The following is a 21,534-nucleotide window of genomic DNA, read 5'->3' on the forward strand; positions in this document are numbered from 1 at the left end:
ACACATAAAACTTTGCTTCGCTGACCACCTTATCATCTCTCTCTACAGTTTCATGCTCATCTCAGCATTTTTGAACACAGATAATGCAAAATGCCTGGTAAATGGTATTGACCTCACCCACTGACACTGCTTTTGTTTTATATTACACTGAGCCTCAACATGGCTGCTGGGAAGGCCAATGTAAAAGCAGATATTCTTAGACTGGGATGAGAATTGGCCATCTGATGAGGAACTCATAAGGAGAACATGGCATGTTTCTGCTTGTTTATGCAAATCACGCTTTATTAGGGTTATCTGCTCATTGTTGTACTGCTATATGCCTGGCCTTAAAGAACTAACTTGCCAGAGCATAAGGATCCTGGGAGGGGTAGAAATAGAGCAGCCATTAACAGCTCCCAGCAATGCAGAGGGCAGACAATGGCCAAATACAACAGTACTTAACAGCCAGAATAAAAGGCGTTCTTACAACATTTCCAAGAGAGAGTGGAAAGCAAATAGGAAATACAGTACTTAAAAACTGGAGGGGAAAAACCTTTCTAAGCAGGAACTCAAGAGTGCTTCTCTGCACAAGGAGACATCTTTGAGGTTTTGAGGCTAAACAAGCCCAACACCACGAAATTCAGGGAGAAGCCTCCATGGCTTAGAAAAGTCCTAAAATCATAGAATTGCTTAGGTTGGAAAAAGACCTTTAAGATCATTGAGTCCAACCGTTAACCCAGCACTGCCCAGTCCACCACTAAACCCTGTCCCTAAGTGCCACAGCTACATGTCTTTTAATACCTCCAGGGATGGTGACTCAACCACCTCCCTGGGCAGCCTGTTCCAATGCCTGACAACCCTTTCGGTGAAGAATTTTTTCCTAATACCCAATCTAAACCTCCCCTGGTGCAACTTGAGGCCATTCCCTTTTGTCCTATCGGTCATTTCTTGGGAGAAGAGACTGACACCCACCTCGCTACAACCTCCTTTCAGGTAGTTGTAGAGAACCATACGGTCTCCCCTCAGCCTCCTTTGCTCCAGATTAAACCACTCCAGTTTCTTCAGCTCCGCCAGGAACACAGATCTGAAAATCCATAAATCTTCTGGTCTGATTGGACAATAAGGTCACAGTGTTTGTTAGTAACAGTACCTTGCACATTGTTTGTGCTAACAAAGCAAAGAGCAATTATTTTAGAAATTCTCTTTGAAGACTGCATCTCTGACTGTTACTGCAACTGTAAAAGGGCAAACTAGAATGCACCCAAACTCTAGGAGAGAATAACCTTTAACTCATAGGAGCCTGCAGGACAGCAAGTACAGGTTGGATTTACCACAGATAACAGAGCTATTTCAAGGATTTTATTTTTTCAGCAAGAGAGAACTTTTCAAAAGGGTTGCCAGATAGGCCATGTAAGAAAAGGCTAAAGAATGTGTTTTGTCTTCCTGGATTAAAGAAAATTTAAAAAATCCACATGGGGTCACTGATGTGATCTAAACACAAATGGGATCAAAACAGCTAAGTGCCAGTTCAAGAAAAATTTTAATGGCACTGTGACAATCCTGCTTTTGACAGCAAGCAATAGAAGATATTTAGGAAACATTTAATTTTACATTCAAGGCATTAACATTGGTTTATGCCATCATTATGCAGTGAGACACATTTTAAAATAGTGTTATCTGAAATCCCAGGTGGGCAGGTAAAGTAAATTTTCCAAATTATTATCTGATGATGGTTCAAAATATTTGCACATTTTATAAAGAAGAAAACCACATTGAAAACACATTGTTCAAAGGTAGAACTAGGTAACACAACTGGGGAGTTGAAGTTACGTACCTTAGGAGCCTTAAGGTCCCAGATACAGTATCAGTGCCTCTTACCTACTGCCATGTGTGTATTTTTCAAAAATATTAGGAGAGTGAGTTCTTTACAAGAAGCAATTTCTTGCCTTTTTTTTTTCCTCCATTAGATCAAGGTGTTTCAGCCTTCAAGTGTGGTAACCCTGAGTCTTCGCTGTAAGCGAACACCTGAGACAAGGCATGAGAATTGCAGTTTTTCGGTTTACTCTGCCTTCATGTTTAATGTTCTAAGGTAGCACTTGGTTGCTGTACATGGTGATAACGTGCTTGGGAGTCACCCTGTTCAACCTGTCACTGCGGCAGAGGACGTTACCCTCACTCCAGGCACTTCCCACCAGCGCTAACCCCGCGCATTACTGCACCGCAGGGAGGAAAGGCCGCCAGGGAGGCAGCGAGCGAGCCAAGGTTTTATAGGTCAGTCAGGCGCAGGGCCTGGCAAACAGCTGCTGCTCCCGCCGCAAGCCAGGCCGCAGCCAGCCCTGCCCTGTGAGTCAGCGGCCGCCGCGCCCGGCCGGGCCAAGGAGGTGGACTCAGCTGCTGCAGGGGGAGCTTGGACACCCCTCAGCCGCCGTGCGCGGCCTGACCGGGGGCCGTGAGGCAGCCGCGCACCCCGCCGTCGCTGCCATGCCGGCCCCCGCCTCACAGCCCGCCGCGGGGAGGGGGCGGCCACGTGACGACAATTCGAACGGCCGGCGCGAGCGCCGTCCCGCCCGCAGGGAGCATGCGCGGCCCAGCCGGCCGTTGGCAGGACGAGCCCATCCATTGGGCTGCGGCAGCCACGTGACCCGCGCCCCGGCAACAGGTTGCGGTGCTACCGCCGGGCCCGCCCCTCTGCCCCCCCCGCCACGCCGGCCGCGGGAGGAGGGAGGCGCATGCGCGGTGGAGGCGGTGGCGCGTACGGCAGCGGGTGCCTTTCCTTTTTTATTTTTCTTAAAAAAAATATTCCGTCTTTCAGGGGGGACAAAGCGGTAGCGGCTTGACGCCGAGTTAAGCAACGCCGGTGACCACGGAGGTAGAGGGGGCGGAGGGCCTGGCTGGGGGATGGGCAGCTCCGGGCCCGGGCAGCCTGTGACCAGACTCCGCCTCCTGCCCGCCGCAGCCTCGGCCCCGCAGCCCAGCGCAGCGCCGCGCCGCTGAGCCGCCAGCCCGGCCCCGTCGCCCCGCGCCCGCCAGCGGACGCCCCGTGGGGGTAAGTGCCAGCAGCTTGCGCCCGGGGCCGCCCGTCCTGCTGCTTTTGACGTGCGTGGGGCGGGGGGGGGGGGGGGCGGACGGCGGGACACACGGTGGGGCAGGGCTGCGGCCGGCCCTCGGGCCAGGCGGGGTGCTGGGGGCGGGCGGGCGCGCCGGCGTCCCCGGGGGGAGCTTGTCCCCGTACCCGACGAGCCGGTGCCTCCGGCGGGGCGCCGGACCGGGCGTGCGTCCGAGCGCGGGCAGGTGTCTCCCCGCAGGCCTCCCCGCCGGGCCCGGGCCGGCCGCTGGCGGCGCTTCCCTCAGGAGAGCGCGTGGGTTTCCAGGAAGGGGCGAGGAGCAGGGACGAGCCGCCCGCCAGCGTCACCTGCGGGCTGAGGGCTGCCGCCTGGGGCAGGAGCTCACCCTGGGAGCCCCGCAGGGCCCGGCGGGCGCTACCGCGGGGCGATGACGTTTTGGCGAGATGCCCCGGCGCGGGGGCCCGCACCCCCCGCCGCCTCGGAGGTGCGGAGCTGCGGTGAGGGGTGGGCGGGAAGCACTCGGGGTGCTCCAGGGGACTGCAGCCAGGCCCTGGGAAAGGCAGCGAGCGGCACTTTGTACGTGAGACCCAGCGAGCCTGCGCCGAGGACAGATGATCCTCCCCGGGAAGGCGAACGGCGGGCAGCCCCGGGCGCAGCGCGGCTGCCGTTGCCGCCTGCCCGCGCCCTCGCTCGGCTGGGGCCCGGCAGCGCACGGCTCCGTCCTGCGGTGGGGTGCGGTAACCAGCGGCGGCTTCTGCCGCCAGGTTTTAGCCTGGGCGCTCCAGCAGCGCAAGTTTTGTAGTCTTATGGGATATATAGTGATGCTGTGGAATGCGAATGTTACGTTTTGCTCTCGAACTGCTGCGTCAAGGCAGCGGTAGTTGCTAGGTGGATTTTACTGTTCAACAGAACATCTATATTGTGGCTTGTTTTGTTCTTAAATGGAAAGAGCTGTTGCTCAAAATACACCCATCTCAACCTATTCAACATTTGCTAAGACTTCTTGATGGTTATAATTATCAGATAAAAGGTGGGTTTGTATTGCTTCTTGTTTCACAGGTTAGAAGATGTGTCTAGGATTCTCTTGCTTCTTCTGTCTTTATGTTAAGAGTCTGTTGTCAGTATTGATGTAGAGAAATCATAAACACAGGTAGGTGCAAAGAAGCTGCAGCCAAGGCCGACAGGTTTACCCCTGTCCTATTGGTGGAGAACAGGCTTTCAGGTTAATGTGCTTGTCATGCTTCAGTGGCTGAGTTAAGAGTGGTAATGACCTTCTGTGGAATCCCATCCTGTAATTCTAGGTTTTACTAGCCTTGGAGATCTGGCTGCTGCCAAAGAGATGCAGTCTTGTCTTCCTGGTTGCAAGTGTTTGTATACCCTTCTGGGAGACTGGACTGGGGAGCCAATACGACTTTAAAATTTTCCTTCCCCCCCCCCCGCGTTAGATTTAAATAGTTCCTCGGTCTGCAGAGAATCAAGCAGCTCATGGTAGGACCTCTACTTTCAGGTTGGTGTGGATTAGGGTGTTTAGAAGTGTTTACCCAAAACGATCTTTTGTCACTGTACTTCCAAAATCTCCTAATAACTTGACCTTATTTGTGAAGTGTTAGACCAAAATTCATGACTTTGACGTGTGATCTCTGCAAGACTGCTGTGCAGTTGGATTTACTGTTCTGTTTAAAAATATTTTGCCGGCTAAACAAGATGTTCTGGAACCATGTATTGTTACCGTTTTTGGCTCTGAAATTCAACTGTGGATTTTTAAATTTATTTTTAAATCTGGCTAGGTCTTAATCACAAACCTGAGAGGGTTTAAGAGTTTCTTTTTTTGTGCTTGCTTGAGTCTAAAATTGCTATAAACCCACATCTTTCCTTTGAAAAGTTTTCATATTTAGTGTCAGATGATAATAGTTAGTAAAAACACTTTTCATGTAAGATTTGAGTAATGTGATTGTTTGCCAAGTCTTTCAGATACAAAATGTCATAGCTGGATTCATTCTTTGGTTTTGTACACAGCTGATAAGTTGTACTTTAGTGAAATTGAACTCAGAACTGTTACAGACATTTCTTCTCCAGTGTTGATTTTCTTGTACATTGCAGAGATTACTAGCAAAATCATGGCTGGCTGCTTACGGTAATTGCTCTAAAATCTATGATACGCTTTACATGTCCTTTGGAGTGAAAAATAATCTGATTTATTTGCAATACAATTTTAAAAAATTATAATTAGTAATATTCTACTGATCCTGTTTTTTTGTAGGAGGGCATTGTCTTCATTCTTACCCAAGTTTTCTGTCCAGTTGCTTCAGCAGGTCTTCATCAGTATTTATTTTAGATGCTATAATGCAGCTTCTTTCTTGCTTCTTACATGGGTATCCTGAGGCAAGATGGAGTGGAATATGGAGTGTTTTAAGCAGATCTTTCTAAAATATTTTTTGTTTTTGCAGCCCTTCAGAGTAAGTGATGACCAGGTATAAGGGTTATGGGATTGAAAGGAATTTCTCTAGCCAGCATTGCTGCTGAAGAAAACTTACCCCATAATTGACCTGCATGTTTCTGTTGTTGCTTAAATTTAAGATCAAATATGGCTTACTACCACAACTTTAGTCTCAAATGCTGTTGATTGTAGTTGCCACAACAGTTGTTAGAAACATTTGGTTTTCAACTGCCATTCCAGTTTTTACCTGCTTCTCTGTTAACTCTGATTCTCATTATTTGTTCTGAGTAATACAAATTGAAGATCATTGGTGCTTAAATTTAATTTCTGTGCAATTTATTCTACGCTTTTTTTGTCCCCCACACAGGTGTGGAAAAATGGCAAAGAGAATTGCAGAGAAGGAGCTGACTGACAGAAACTGGGATCAGGAGGATGAAGCTGAGGAGGTAAGATACACTATAGATCCCAAACCCCTTCAGGTAGTAGGGTAGTCATTTACATGTGCTGTTTATCTTGTGGGTGAAATTGGTTAAAAGTGTAGCAATTAAAGATAATTTTGTGTAAGTGATTTTTTTTGTTTGTTTAAATAAAGGTTCCAATATATTCAGACCGTATATGGCAAAGCAGCTTTTAACAGTTCAAATTACATCAGCAGCTCAGGGGAAAGGAACTTTACATTTCTAAAGGGAAACCCAGGCTTGTTAAAATGCATAGTGCTTTTGAATTCTTCAGATGTGTGATTGAGTTCACAAGAACAGCGGTTTTGATTTCTTGAGATAAATTTTTTTCATGTCTCATGACTTCTTTTTTTTCTTAAAGAAATTAAATAAATTAATTAAATAATTAATTTCAGAAATATGTTAATTTGTAGTGCTCAGTGCTTGTGAAAGAGGATTTTCACATTCTGTGTCTCATACTTATGGCTCATGTATTATCTCTAAACGAACTGTGCTAGCTTCTCTGCTACTGAAAGTATTAAATGTTTAGGCCTATAAAATGTAAGAAAGAAAACTTGACAGTATACTTCCAGAAGTTTAAATATAAGAAAGCTTAATGTCCTCATTTATTACAGGGTAGTAATTAGTCATTAGCTGCCTTCACTAATACCTGAACTACAGCAGACTGCAGATTGACTTAGGTCATACTTCTCAATATACTTTCTCCAAACTGAAGATTGCTTGTAACAGTGCAATACTGACAGATTACCTTCAGCAAAGATATCTTATGGTTTTGTTTTAAGATTTCTTTTAATTTTTTTTTAATTGTTTGTTGTAATAAAATTGAGATTTCACGAAGGGAAATACAATGCAGAACAACACAGACGAGAGTTTTCAAAGTATTAGCTAGTGTCCAAGTAGCTGGCAGGCTAATCACAGTACTACATTTTTTATCTGGTTTTCTGGGTTTTTTTTACTTTTTTTTCTACTTCCCTTATTTGTTAGGGAACAATGTTACTCAGCCATCTCTTCAGACTGTGATGGCTCTATGTATTCCAAGAATTTCACTAATGATTCCAAAACTTCCTGTTAAAGGTGGGAACATTCTCAGTAGCTAGTGAAGAAGTCCTGAAGAACAGAGCTATTAAAAAAGCAAAGCGCCGAAATGTTGGATCAGAGGTAATGTAATTGCTGACCATTATTGTTGTAGTTGGACTTAGTTGCAAAATATGACGTCTGTGCTCAGGTTTTTACTTACTTGGGCTTGTAATAATACTGTATAAAACTATTATTTAGAAGGTATATGCAGCTAGTCAGCTCATACATGCAAATCAATTTTTGCTTACTATTCCATTAAGAGTAAGGCTAGAATGAAAAATGGCTAAGACGAGTATTGACTGGGTGAAGAGATGTTTATTTTTGAAGTAGAAATGCAATGTGTTTCAGGCACAAGGTCATCTATGGGTGGGTGATACTGTGTTCAAACTGCTCCAGTTTCATTCTTTGCAGAGCTAGAAGCCTAGAAATTGAAAGTTACTAGTTATCCATAGTGGAGGGCTGGGAGATGTCTCAGACAGAGGCTAAATAAGTAAAAGCTAAAATACTAAGCTGTTCTGAGAATGAAAAACAGGTCTTGTGTTAAGACTGCTGCTACTTCCCCCCTGTCAACCCCCTCCCCCAAGAACTTGAGTGCCATCTACTCTTTGCAGTAGCAGATTGAAAACTGAAAGGAAGTTGGCCTTTGTTCAGGGTTTAGTCCCTGTGAAAGCATTAACTCAGTCCAACCAAATTCTAGTCCTTTAAGAAGTTCCTGACAGATGCTTTGTCATATGTGTCTTTCCATGAAGCATTCTTTTAACAGGGAATGCACTGTTTTAGAAATAGGAGAGAAACTTTACCTATCACTCAAATTGTTTTTGGATTGAATGGGACTAGGCACAATTAAGGGCTAGATAGTTTTCTCCTGTGCTTTTGATTTTCCTTCTGCTGTCCAAGTGGTGTAAATGAGGAAGCTTGTCTTATCCCACTATAGTAGTTTTAGCCACAAATGTGGTAAAAGATGCAGTTAATTAAAGGTTTTAACTGGGAAGAAGTAATGCAAGAAGTAAACCACAACTTGAGCAGGAGGGATTCGGGGCCGAGTGGCATAGGAAAAACAGAACTGGCTGAGAAAGAGGACCAGGTGATGGTAGAAAAATAGTCAGGAGGCTGGGAGCCAGCTGTTAGAGCTCAAAGCTGGAAGAGCTACGGTAGGCTGCACAGTGTCTAAAAAGCAGAAGAGGTGGCAGGACAGTTGAGGTTGCATAAGAAACCCGTGAAACATTTACAAAAAGGTAAACTTGAAACATACTAATGTTTCTAAATGGAGGAAGCAGAACGCTGCAAAGAAAAAGACTGCAGTTTAACTTGGATGTCCAGAGAGAGAGAGGTAGGACTGATCAGAGAGAGGCAGAGTAAAAATAGCTACCTAGAAATGACAAATGAGGACTGCACTGGAGAAAGTAAAGCACAAAGGGAATCAAAAGAGCCCATACCCACAAGGCCACATACTGAAATAGAACCTAAAATTGGTAAGTGTTGCTATTTCTTCAGTGGCAAAAGCAGATGAAACTCAGAAGCAATTCTCAGTTTTGCTTTGATGGCTTTCCAGAGACGTTGAAAGTCCGCTTCCAGTAATAAGTGCTTATAACCTCAAAAGACCTTAATGTAGTACCTAAAAGTGGTAGTGCCTATTTGCATGTTAATCACGCTATATCTTTTAAAAACATGTGAGAAACTATACCATAAAATAATAGTGTTCAGAACTAGGTAATGAAAAGGCTGCAGAAAACATACATAGACTGTACTTCGTAACATAATATCTTGGCTTCTCCCATCAGTCACATTGAAAAATTTTGGGTAAATCACTTAACATGTTACATAGGTGACTACAGAGTGTGCTGCTTTGATGAGTGGCTTGAAGTGTTGGACTCTTAATTGCAGTTGTAAATGCTAAAAGTTGCTGAAAATAAGCCTGCAATTACATATTGCTGTGTAATTATTTAAACAAAATAAGATGCTGTGAATGTCTAAATAGGTAGTCAAACACATCCGCTGCTCTGAAAAAGTTTTAGGTATCCACTTCCTAGATCTAGTTTATTTTCATACCAGCCATCTGAGTCCTTTAAAAATAGTAGCAATATGTGTCACAAGGAAGCTATTAACTTTGTTCACATAGCTGACAGAATAATGCACAAAATGACACTCTGAACCACAGTAAAATAAATGGAGTATCAAATGCAGATAGGTTTTTTGTGGAGATGTATGTAACTGGTTCTCTCTCAATCTCTCTTCCCCCCTCCCCCTTCCCCAGTCTGAAAGTGGAGGAGCTTTTAAAGGTTTTAAAGGCTTTATATTGCCTTCTGGAAAAGGAGGAGGTGGCTTCAGTGGATTTGGTAACGGTGCAGGAGTAAAACCTTTAGAAGGGCTGTCTAATGGAAGCAGTAGTGTCTCCAGCACTCCTTCTTTCGGCAGTTTAAAGACCGCCTCCGAAACACAATCAGCGTTCGGTAAGTTTTAAATAACCATACATATTTATCAACAAAATCAGCCATAAGGTCTGTAGGGTTATTTTAATAGTGAAAAACCCAATTTGAACAACTGTGTAGTGTTAAGGTTTTGAGACTTTATTCCTGTTTGTAACATTTCTTAAAAAGATTTTAGACTGCTGGAGGGACAACTTATCAAATGCATGGGATTTTAAGATGTAGAGACTAAATTTGTATTTGATCTAATACAGGAGGTAAAAGCTTTATAGGCACAAATGGGAGTGGAAGACATTGGCATAAGATAAGTCTCCAAATAGTATAAACCAGCTGATAACATATTCCAGTTAACTAATTGTCCCAAATCTCTGAATTTAATTAAAAAAAAAAAAAGCTAATGGAAAATATCTATTAGGAGTGCAGTTTCTTTGTATGTTTAATTTTTTTTAAGATCTTATTTCTATATTTTTTGTGGTTCTTGATAAACAGAAGCTGCATAGCTGAAGTTGTAACCTTCCCTGTATATCTTATGTTGCAAATGGTCTTACTAGAATTTTATCTGTTACATTGATACCTACATTTTAAGATACTTGAAATATTTTGGCAAGTCTAACTCTAGTCTCATGCTTTGGTAGTCCCTGGAGAATATTAGTTCTGGCCATTTGTGTTTGAGATGCAAAAATGTTAACCATGCCACAGTGTTTTAGTCAGCATACCACATCTGAGTAATTTAGATTTCACTGAGCTTAACTAAGTTAGGAGACACTTAAATACTTAATGAGGATTTTCTTAATTTCCTTATTGTGGTTTTTATATGGAAACCACCCAAAACATGCAATCATGGGCTAGAGTGTTCATAGGTTTTTAAAGTACAAGGAGCAAGAGATAACTTGAGTAATGCGTCTTAGTAAGCTGTTACAGCTTGGTAGAGCTTGCTTTAAGATCTTGGAGGTTTTGGTGAAATACAAAACTTCAAATTTTTTTTTTATGTTACTTTGTACAAGATTTCTTTGGATTATTTTTTTTTTGTACAACTGTGTGCTCCATCTACTGAAGTCCTACATTTACAGGTCCCTGAACTAACATACTTTTCTAAAGGAGTTTAGGCTTGTTGCACAGTATCATCTGTTCACTTGTACCAGAGTATCTGGCACATGGTGTTGTCATCCTAGAGAAGGCACATAACTGAGCAAGAATGAGCAATTTGATAAAGAAATACCCAGAACATCAGTTAGGCTTTTATGAGAACTCTGCTTTCTGGAAAAAAAAAATATCTTCTAACCCATGTTTTTCTTCTAACAGGATCCACAATATCAAATGGTCCTATTACTACTGCATTTACTGAGAAAAAGGCCGCGAGCCCAAAAGCTAATGGTGGCAATCAACCATCCTCATCTGGCTATGCTCAGAGTAAAGTTTGTAGCTCTAGTGTTTACCACAAACAGTTAGCAGCTTTAAACTGTTCTGTGCGTGACTGGATAGTGAAGCATGTAAACACAAACCCACTATGTGACCTGACACCCATCTTTAGAGACTATGAGAAGTATTTAGCAAATATTGAACAGCAACATGGAAGCAGTAGTGATAGCGGCTCTGAAAATGAAAGCAACAAGACACCTGGCTCTCAGCCTGTTTCTGCATTTGGGAATTCAAAGCTACAGCAAGGATCGACTTTTCTGTTTAACAACAAAAAAACTGAGGATACTGTGGACAAAAAACCTGAAGCTGCATCAGAAAAAAAAGACCCATCATTAGGAGCTACATCAACAGTCTCATTTAATTTTGGCAAGAGTGTTGACAGTTCTCTTTTGGGTTCCCTCAGTTCAGGAACACTTAGTGGTTTCTCATTTTCTCCTGGGAATTCAGGTTTGTTTAGAAAAGACGCAAACCAGGCTAAGTCTGGCACTGCAGTATCCACCAATGTATTGGAAGCTCAAACAGAAAGTGGCAATAGTGATGATAAAGGTAATTTCTATTTAAAACTATGATTTTAATGTTAAACTGTGAATGTGTGACTTAATACTGCAAAGATGAAATAATAGTAAGCTGAACTAATCATAATTGTTCTTGAATTTGAAAGTACAACACTGTACCACTGATCTGGAAATACCTGTCTTCTATACTGTTTAAGTAACACTAAAAGTATATGGTTATCAAAACCTATGTATTCCTGTTAGATTTATACTTCCTGTAGTAAGACATAAATCTTTAGCTGAATATAAGACTCGAAACAATGGATTTTAAAGCAGCTGGTATGTTCATCTTTGAGTCTGCAGGACATCAAGAGATCCCCTTAGTAAAATGTGTAAGATACAGAACAATTTCATACATCTTACCTAATAGACTGTAAGGCCAATAAAGTTACATGCTGCCTGACAGTTTTACTCTGCTGTTTACCTAAGCTGGGAACGGTAAGCTGATAGAAATCCTAGCAGTTGAGGGACTGGAAAGGCATAATCCTGCTGCTGTTACTCCTGCAAGTAATTCCCTTCCCCCAAATTAAACCTGGCTGTTGGAAGTACTTATTATGCTTTACTTGGACCCATTTATGGAGACTATTCTTTGAAATGTTACAACCATTATCCCCTTGACAGAAGGTTTTCACTTAAGTTTGACTTGGTAAGCTTTTTATTTTCTGCGTTTGTTTGCCGGGAGTTGGGTTATTTTCATACCATTTAAACTGAAGATGAGCATGGAAGTTGCTTGAGGGGTGTGGCTGAATGAAAAGGAAGTCAGATTTTTTTTCTGTAGCTGAAGCTGCTTCAGAGCCTATACTGACTTAAATGTGTTTTGGCATTCATTGAGAGGCCACACGTGTACATGTCAAATACAGCATGTGTAAGGTAGTTCAAATACAATGCCAAAAATAATTCCCAGGTTATATGCTCACAACACTAACATATTAAAACTTATTTTAAGGAGGAGAAGAGGAGGAAGAAGAGCCACCAAAAGTAATTGTTAATGAAATAAAAGAGGATGATGCTTTCTACTCAAAGAAGTAAGTGACTTTAACTTGGAACAGTGGTTATAATTATAATGTGGAAAATTAAATTTGTATCTGCATATTGCTATTCTTCACCACTGCAGTGCATAATTACTGACATAGATGTTCTTGATTTCCTAGTTAATAAAACTTGTTAGGAACAATATAGAATACTTCGCAAGTTCCACTTGCAAAAAAAGTTAGTTACAGACAAAAGTGTGTAAGATCTCACTAAAATTACTGTGTATCTTGGACACAAGCACTAATAGCTAGTTTTTGTTATACTTGTGATCAGTTTTTTACAAATGAAGGTGATAATGCTGTGTTTGTCAGGTTTTGTAAGTAAATTGTAGGTCTTGTACCAGAGAAATAACGTGCTGTACTTCTGAAAAATCAGTCAGGTACCCCACTATTTGCATAGCCTGAAATAAGACTCTTCAGTTGGAAAACGCTGATTGTTGTATGAAGGAGTGAAGAAGTTGTACTTTTAAGTTCAAAATGAGACTAGCACTACTAGAAGTAGTTTTTCAAAGCGTGTTCAATAGTCCAAGTAATTGCTTGTCTGCTTAACACTTAGCACAGAACTTGTCCTGCAAAAAGTCATTTGCTTTATCTGAGAGAAGGTACGTGCTAATTTATGAAGAATGGAGTTATGTTTATTAGCGCTTAACTTAAAAAAAAAAAATGTTTTTAAATTTTACATGAAAGTCTTATTATAACCTTAGAATCATACAGCGAGTTATTGTGGTTTTGTAATTAGTGTTTTTAAACAGTAGCTTTGTAATTTCAATACTGAAAGAGATACTAACTTTCTCTTTCCAAACTGGGAGTACTATCCATTGGCATGTGAAACGGAGTCAAGAATAATAAAAATTTATGCTACTTACAGCATGTTAACTCCTGATTATTGTTCAACTATTGGCTTACTGTGAGTTAGATGCATACATATATATGTGTGTGTGTTTGGAAGATACCTTTGTATTTAATCTCTATGTATCTGCTCAAACAAGGTTTGGGTTTTGTTTTTGTTGTTGGGTTTTTTCCCACAGGTGCAAACTGTTCTACAAGAAGGATAATGAATTTAAAGAAAAAGGTGTAGGAACATTACACTTAAAGCCAGCAGGAAATGAAAAAACTCAACTCTTGGTCCGAGCAGATACCAATTTAGGTAAGTAAATTTCTTCTAATAGCAAGTCTTGATGTGAAACTCCCTGCTAAACATTAGAATTTTGTTTGTTATGCAGCCTAACAGACACGATTAGTGAAAACCTTTTTACTTTTTTTTTTTAAGAACTTAAAGTATTGAACAAGCAATTGGATGCCTCTAATGAGTATTACAAAGTAGTGCACATGAAGCAGTGCAAGGAAGTAAGCGGTTATGTGGTGTGTGTAGGTATTCTCCCCCTTTAATAGCTTTTCTCCATCCCCAGCTTGTTGAGTGGCTTTGAAGTGTTGCTTAATACCCACAGTGGAGGTATAAATGTCCCAGGTGTAATGAATGAAGAGGAACAAATTTTGTGCTAAGGTGCAGGCCAACTGTCTCGTCTGCAATTCATCCTGACTATGTAAATAGCAGGCTCATGCATCTGATGTACTTGGGGGTGAAGGGGAGCATTATATATATTGGGCACGCAGGATTTTGCTCTATGCATTGCTCTTAAAATGCTTGCTGAAGTCCAGCAGTTGAACTGTGTTTTAGCTAACTTCACTTGGATCACAAATGGTACGTTGACTTTACAGAATTAGAGAACCCGTAGTGCGATAGTTCCTCAGAATATCTTCTGAGATAAATTCTGCGATTAAAAAAAAAAGACTCAACTGTTTCTTTGCTTTTAGAAGTTAGGGACTTGATGTGTTACAGTTTTTAAGGTGTAATGTTCTGGCTGAGCAAATCTCTGTTTTGATACTCATTCGAAAGAAGCTTTGCTACACTTCAGTACTTAAATTTCAACAAACCTGCACGTGAGGTTCACGTGCACTTGGCAACTTCCATAAAAGTAGAATAAATAGTATGCTTGTAGGAAACAGGACAAAAGCCATGCTGCAGTGTAGGCTACTGGTAAGTCTCACCTCACTTTGTTTATAATGCACTCTGGCAAGTCTAAATGGAGTCTCTGCAGGCCCATTAGGGGCAGTTTTCAAACACCTGGTGAGATCAGGACTCCTGTGTTGTTAGTCACTTTTAAATTGTGAAGATTTTTCAGTGGAGACAAGGTTTGCCAGATGAAGAGCAGTTCTTGGTGGTAACACTGAAGGCAGATGTATGGCAGAGCTGTTGATGATTTCAGCATTTCCTTGGGGAGTTGAATGTGTTTGAATAGAGCAGATGAAAACTTGATTTCTTCAAGTTACCTACTCTTAACTCAAGTCTTGGTTTCTCACTCAGCTGATGCTAATTTTCATGATGTTGATTTACATTCCCTCTGCCTTCATCTGAGGTGATGTATTAGGAAATCTCTTCTTTTTCTTCAGCTCATACACTAAGATGTTGCGGCTTGGTGTTTCCAAGCATTGGTTTCTAGACGCTGCTGCAGTCATAGTGATGCACACTTTCCTTTTTGCTATCTTCACACAGTGCTATAATCCTTTCCTAAAATCTCACTGTGTTGAAAAACTGAACTGGAAAGGAAGGCGAAGACTGACTTTTCCCTAAATACTACTACCGTGTTCTGAACTATTTACCAGGTTTACAAAATGTGTGCATCTTCCGTGGAAGCAGATTTGAGTTTGTTTGCAACTGTGTTAATAGACCACTAATACTAAAGCTCTCAAACTCACTGCATAATTTAACAAGTTGACGTAGAGCTGCTGTTAGTAATGTGGTGGCAGACCACATCAGATGCATTGTACGATTTGAGGATTGAAAGTACTTATTCTACCATAGTTTGTCCAATTTTAGATTAACATGTCTGTACGTGTGTTAAAGCTAACTCTTTGCTTCTGCTTATGAACTGTGCTTGATGGTCAGAACGAGTAACTTGCATAAGCATCGACTAAGCACTGTGACTGGATTCCTCATTTGCTGCTTCTCCCTTGTCCCCTTCCCTTTTTCCTGCGTGTCCCTACTATCATTTGATATTCTTCAGACTCCTCTTAAAAAAGGGAGGATGCAGTATTTTCATAGATTTCCTCATTCCTAATGAGGAAAGAAATCTGTGAGAACAGTGACCATGAGCAGATGCTTAGGGAAGAATAAGATGAGTATACATGATGTTTGTGAATTGCCTTCTTTCCAAACACAAACTTAAATCCCTATTTATTAAGTATACTAACATCTGTATTGCAGTAAAAGCTGAAAAATTGCTAGTGGTAATTTTTTCTCCTCCTTATATGCAGGAAACATACTGTTGAATGTTCTAATTCCACCTAAGATGCCATGTACAAGAACCGGAAAAAACAACGTTCTTATAGTTTGTGTTCCTAATCCACCGATTGATGAGAAGAATCCAACTGCTCCTGTCACTATGTTAGTAAGGGTGAAAACAAGTGAGGATGCAGATGAGTTGCACAAAATCTTACTGGAGAAAAAGGAGGCTTAAGTAAGTTGCAGTCAGTGATTTGAGGAATTATTGCCAAACTGCTGCTGCTCTTTTTTTTTTAATTCCGTAACTTCACTTGAACACTTAACTCTTTGCTCTGATATTAAGAACTGTTATAGGGACTCTGGAAAAATGAAAAATTATATGAGGAAAAATTAAACTAGCTAATAAAAGCTTTAAGAGAATACAAGTGTTGAACTGTGCTCCCTCATTTTTCAGTACCTAAATGCAGGACCTCTGCTGGATAAAGCGCACTGATTTAAATTAAAGCGTATGTTTTTAACACTGGTCAGTTTGGCCAAATAGACTGAAATCAAGAGTACAAGAATACGGTACCAGAGCTTCCTCACAGACTGCGGTGCAATGCAACAACCTCCTGTTTTGAGAAGGAAGGATGTTGATGTTTAACTGTTGAAACTTTCTAGACTTCAGCTTTTTAATTTTAATTGGTCTGTTTTATTCTGATGAGAACTAACTTTTCAGACTCAGTGACAACAATATTACATATTGTACTGTGTTTTAACTCTTACAGACTTGTGTGCTTTTGGGGCTCAGAAGACTGCATCTCCAGATATTTAAAACAAAATGTGCTTGCGTAGTCTTGTTGACAGTAGCGTTTCCTAGAGAAGAACTGTCAGTTCTGTTCTTACTGTAGCAACAAGCTAATGATGTGCAATAGTACAAGCAGAGAACTGGAAGACTGTTTATCTTGGACCACAACCACAGCTGGCATTGACTGACTTCTGACAAGTCAGGGCAGAGGGTTGCACTTCCATTATGGTCCCTCCGAAGAATTCTTCCCTAGTCCTTTGGGCTACAACTGAAACCCAGCAGAGGCAGAGTTGTAAATGTTGTACTTGTCTTGCTACTCTTACTTTTCTGAAAATAGCTCTTTTCACAAACAAATTTCAGGATTTTTATAGATCTTTGTATTGCCTCTGGCCGCTACCAGGAAATACATACATAAATGTGTGTCTCAGTTTTAGCACATGAGGAAAAATAATTACTACAGTGCTTTACAGCATTGTATTAAGTAAAGCAGTAGTTTGCAGCTTTAGGACAAGCTTTCTGTTGCAAGTAGGGAACACCGGTTTAGTGTGTAACTCAGTTTTCAGCTGTGTTAAAATTAACTACGTGGCAATAATTTGTGGATCAGGACATCATTCTGTTCTCAGTTCCCATGACTGCTTTACCAGACCATGTTTGGTTATTTAATCCTTTTCTTGTTTGCTGGAAACTCCTTCTCTAACAATTGCTTTTCTGCTTCACTTCCAGCTCTAGCAAACTATCCAAGAGCTAGATGTTAAGATTAAACTTGAACTGCTCTCAGACCTGTCACACTGGCCAGCTCTGGGGAGATGGAAGAAACATGCCAGCCTGCCTCTGGCTAAGGTGGCACAGAGGAAAAATCCCATTCCTTAAAAAAAGCAGCATGATGTAATTCTCACAGGGGACCTGGAAATCCACAATAGTGGCATCCTGTAGGTGGGGAAAGAGTAGTAGCACTGTTTATGAGATGCAGCACATCTTACCTGCTCCCCACCCCTCTCTGGGGGGGGACAAACAGCTGCCTTTAGTCCTAGTTCACTGTACAATTCAGGTTATGGCCTTTTTCTCCCTCTTAACTAAAAGGAGGAAAAACTTCTTAGGATCTATAGCCCTTTTGACCAAAGTTCAAAAACAAAGGCCTTTGCTCATGTTTCAGCTACGCTTAGGCCACAGGAATTGCATTTTTAACACCCAAGCATAAAGGGAGCTCGGATACTAGTTTATATTTCAAATAGTATTTGAAATAGTGCCTTTTTTTTTTTTTCATCTGGCTCAGTACTTAACCATTAAAAGGAAGGGACATTCCTCAAAATAATATGCTTTTTTTTTTTTAAAAAAAAAAGTCTGCCTAAATTGGAGGCCAAAAGCTGAAGGCATGCATGTTAATTGTGTATGAATGAAAAGCAGAACACTGCCTGAAATTTTATTACAGGCTCAGGTTTAATGTTCAAGGGCTGAGTTAATTTTACATTTGTCTTTTGACTGTAGTGTCTTAAACGTGTCTCTGTGCAGAAAGGTTCATCAACTAGACCGCTGCATGCGGGAAGTGGATTTGTTATGTGTCCCACCTAAGAACAACTCTGTACAGATTTTTATTAGTGGTCTTGGGTTTGTGATTACTACCGAAAGCTTGTGGATATGTAACTATTTGTTCATCCATTGAAATGTGGACCAATGAACTTGAACAAGTGAGACAAATGAACTCCCTAGGTATCCTCACGATTGTCTCCCGAGTGAGGCTAGCTGGAGTTTTGCACGCAGGTGTTTGGCCCAGTTCTAAAGCTGGCAAACCGAGTAACGGCTAGTGCACCTCTGTCGGGTTTTCAGGAGTGGGGATCCTGAGGGTGAGCACGCTGTAAGGGGAAAACAAGGAGAATAATAATAAATTGTGTTGGAAGAATTATACCTTAAAATATCCATGGTAGCAAGTAATATCTTCTGTTAGCTGTGGGAGAGACTAATTGAGACAAGACACCTTACTTCTTCAGCAGTGTACGTATTTATCAGTAAAGCTAGGGAAAGGCATATAATTGGAATCTCATGTTAATTAGAATGTCAAATAAAGGCATAAACATGTGATCTTGCATTGGGAAAGTTGCCACTAAAAGATCATGGAAGAACTTTAGTGAAAATTAGAGATTTTAATCAATGTCATTCATAGTGACCCTGCAATTATCTGGAATATGAAGTCATAAACTTTTCACTTGGTGTTATAAAGCACAATCCTTGATGTTTCAGTTTCTAGTTAAGAAATACTAAAATATATAAGTACTGTAAAAGGCCAGAGATTACTCAGAAATAAAGGCCTAAAATGAGTTAAAAGCATAAATTAGCAGAGAGCATAGAAGTGGCTATACTGATGCCTTCGTAACAAAGTGGCAGCTGCTATATACAAGGAAGGAATTTTGATCAGAATTTAACCCAGTGAGGCACTCCTGTATCTTAGTAGATATTTAATTACCGGATGTTAAAAATGCAAGTCTCTTCCCTAATTGGAGTTAATGCCTTCACTGTTTTGGCTGTCCGTAGGTGCGGGAGTGTTCATACAAATCACATGTTCTTCCTTCTGCTGTAATTTTGAAGTTTCAGCTGCTTGAAAATCTTTCCCTCTCACTTCCCCACTCCCCAAAACAGAAAACCAAGCTCTCTGCTGCTTTTAATTCTCAGAACCACCTGTAAGGAAGATTATTACACTTGGTTTAAATTTTATTTTAAGATGCTGTATTTGGGGGGGGCATTGTAATGTACTTAACTATTTGGGAGCACAACAAGTGTTCCTATAATCCCTTTTGGTTGACGGATGTGAAAGTTTAAATCAAATTTACAGTTCAAATGAACATTTGTAGAACCTAAACCAATTAGGAGGTACGCTTTACTATTAAGACCTTCAGTTCAGCTCCCTTTGCAGCACTAACATTTAAAATGTCCTTAAAGAACTTACTTTCGGATGCCTTAACTTATTTGCATTGCTAAAATTTTGTAGCTGGTGCCTGTGTGCAGAAATTAATGAATATTAAACAACTTAAAGTGGCATGAGCTAGTATAAATCCAATGAAAATGCTGAATGTGATGGTTTGTTAATTGTTAATAGATTTCAAACTGCTCTGAATTTTTCAGTGGATACTTAAGTTTCACATAACTTGTCATGTAACAATGTTCTCATTAGTTCTAATACCTTGAAGTGTACAAAAATCCATGGAAAATGTGAATAAATGAATGGGAGATAAGTGTCTCGTGTATCACTTTCACTTTGAGTGTAACCCACCGTATTAATAAAATGAATTTTACAAACATGCTCGCAGGAGAACTGCCTAGAAAATCCTGCACCCTGCCTGCTGCGGCTAAGAGCAGCACCGTCCTCTGCCCCTTCCTCAAGCCAGCTTTGAAACCTGTCACGTTCCCAAGAGCCACTTCAGCAAAATGCTGCCGCCGGGCAAGGTGGGTGAGCTGAGTCGGCTCTGGGGCCGCCTTCCACCGGGGAGGGAAAAACTGGTTCCGTGCTGAGAGAATGGCAGCAGAGATCAACCTCTAAAAATCCCTCCGCTTGCATACTGAAAGATTTAAGAGCAGAAGTAATCTCTGTTTGCCTGATGACATATGTAGAACTTGCTTTAGGTCGAGCTTAAAGGGACTATCGTAAAGCCAGGCCACAAAGTGATTCTTCTTGTCATTGGTGTGTGACAGTTCGGCAGAAGGGGCCGGGGGCAGGGAAGGATAATAAAATGAAGCCAGACTCCTCATGACAAGTGCAGATCATCTTCCCAATGCACCACGAGCTGCCGAGAGCGTGAAGTGCACCTGTCACCTGGCTGCTCGCTGCTGTTAGCCACTATCGTGCAGTTCAGCCCTACTGTAATTCCGCTCCTGGTTCTGGAGCTATCCACTCCACCCACCACCCACCACCGGGAGCTACTTCTTGCACCCGGATACAATTGATGGTTAGCGGAAGTTATCTCAACATTCCCCCCACCATCACGCACACCCTGCCCCCAAATTACAATGACTGAGAAAACCGAGAGTCTGTTCCATTTGTAAGGATGCAGGTGCTACCAGTAGAGCCACATTCCTACCTAGAGTGCCCAGAACTTTTTTTTTTTTTTTAAAAAAAAAAAAAAAAACAACAAGAAAACCTACCAACAACTTCATGCACTTAGGATGTTGGCATTATTTCACGTTTTGGACATCTCTTGCTTCCTTCTACTTAAGAAGACAGCCAGCACCGCTCAGCCTCCCTAGCTTTTGGCAGTCGCAAAGCAAAAGCCAGGGAACAGCTCTTGAGAGCAAAAAGGAGCTTATTCATTTCAGGCTGGGGCGATCTAGAGAATCTAATGCTTAATACATTGCTAGGCACCCAAGGTTTTACCACTTTCACCTCAGGAAGGGGCAAAAGGAACACTGCAGAAGACACCAAGTCCTGAGCATCGAATCAGAAAATGCAATACTCCAAAAACGTTCTGCATCCATCAAATCCAGCCTCTTTCCCAACCCTGCAGGAAAACGCCCCCCACAGCAGACTAGTTACAGCGACCAAGCCATGCAGAAATCAGAACCGATCCATCTGAAAAGGAAATCAAGTGCAAGCAAAAGGCCTGCGTTGGTTTCGGCTGGGGGAGAGCTAATTTTCTTCATGGTGGCTGGTACCAGGTTACGTTTGGATTTGTGCTGGAAGCAGTGTTGATAATTCGGGGATGTTTTAGTTACTGAGTTCCTGCTGAGCGGTGCTTGCACAGAATCGGGAGGGTCTTGTCTGCCTCTCACCCCACCCCACCAGCCGGGAGGGGTGCACTGGCAGTTGGGAGGGGACACAGCTGGGACAGCTGACCAAAGGGACATTCCAAACCATGAGTTCACACTCAGCATATAAAGCTAGGTGAAGGCGGAGGAAGGGGGGACATTTGGAGTGATGGCATTTGTCTCCCCAGGTCACCGTTAGACGTGACGGAGCCCGGCTTTCCTGGGGATGGCCGAACACCTGCCTGCCGGTGGGAAGTGGTGAATGAATTCCTTGTTTTGCTTTGCTT

At 41.8% G+C, this 21,534-nt stretch overlaps 1 protein-coding gene across 2 annotated transcripts; it reads left to right on the top strand.

Annotated features, from left to right (window-relative positions):
* The first annotated feature begins 2,698 nt into the window (after positions 1-2,698).
* On the top strand, positions 2,699-19,740 carry NUP50 (nucleoporin 50). 2 transcript variants are annotated; one of them, XM_056339032.1, is made up of 9 exons: positions 2,699-3,025; positions 5,849-5,927; positions 7,014-7,097; positions 9,271-9,466; positions 10,745-11,407; positions 12,362-12,440; positions 13,475-13,593; positions 15,762-15,964; positions 16,497-19,740. In XM_056339032.1, the coding sequence occupies exons 2-8, from the start codon at positions 5,859-5,861 to the stop codon at positions 15,962-15,964; spliced, it is 1,413 nt and encodes a 470-aa protein (XP_056195007.1). In that variant the 5' UTR covers positions 2,699-3,025; positions 5,849-5,858; the 3' UTR covers positions 16,497-19,740. The 2 variants fall into 2 exon arrangements, with proteins under 2 accessions (XP_056195007.1, XP_056195008.1); XM_056339033.1 differs by having other exon boundaries at positions 17,240-19,740.
* Positions 19,741-21,534: the final 1,794 nt, after the last annotated feature.

The sequence above is a fragment of the Falco biarmicus genome, chromosome 5 (assembly GCF_023638135.1).
Source record: "Falco biarmicus isolate bFalBia1 chromosome 5, bFalBia1.pri, whole genome shotgun sequence".
NCBI lineage: Eukaryota > Metazoa > Chordata > Aves > Falconiformes > Falconidae > Falco > Falco biarmicus.

Bases quoted from the DNA above. Each gene is read 5' to 3' on its own strand.
- NUP50 (XM_056339032.1), top strand. From the start codon at position 5,859: ATGGCAAAGAGAATTGCAGAGAAGGAGCTGACTGACAGAAACTGGGAT. The intron at 7,098-9,270 runs GTAATGTAATTG...CCCCTTCCCCAG, and splicing joins GCCGAAATGTTGGATCAGAG to TCTGAAAGTGGAGGAGCTTT. The intron at 11,408-12,361 runs GTAATTTCTATT...ACTTATTTTAAG, and splicing joins TGGCAATAGTGATGATAAAG to GAGGAGAAGAGGAGGAAGAA.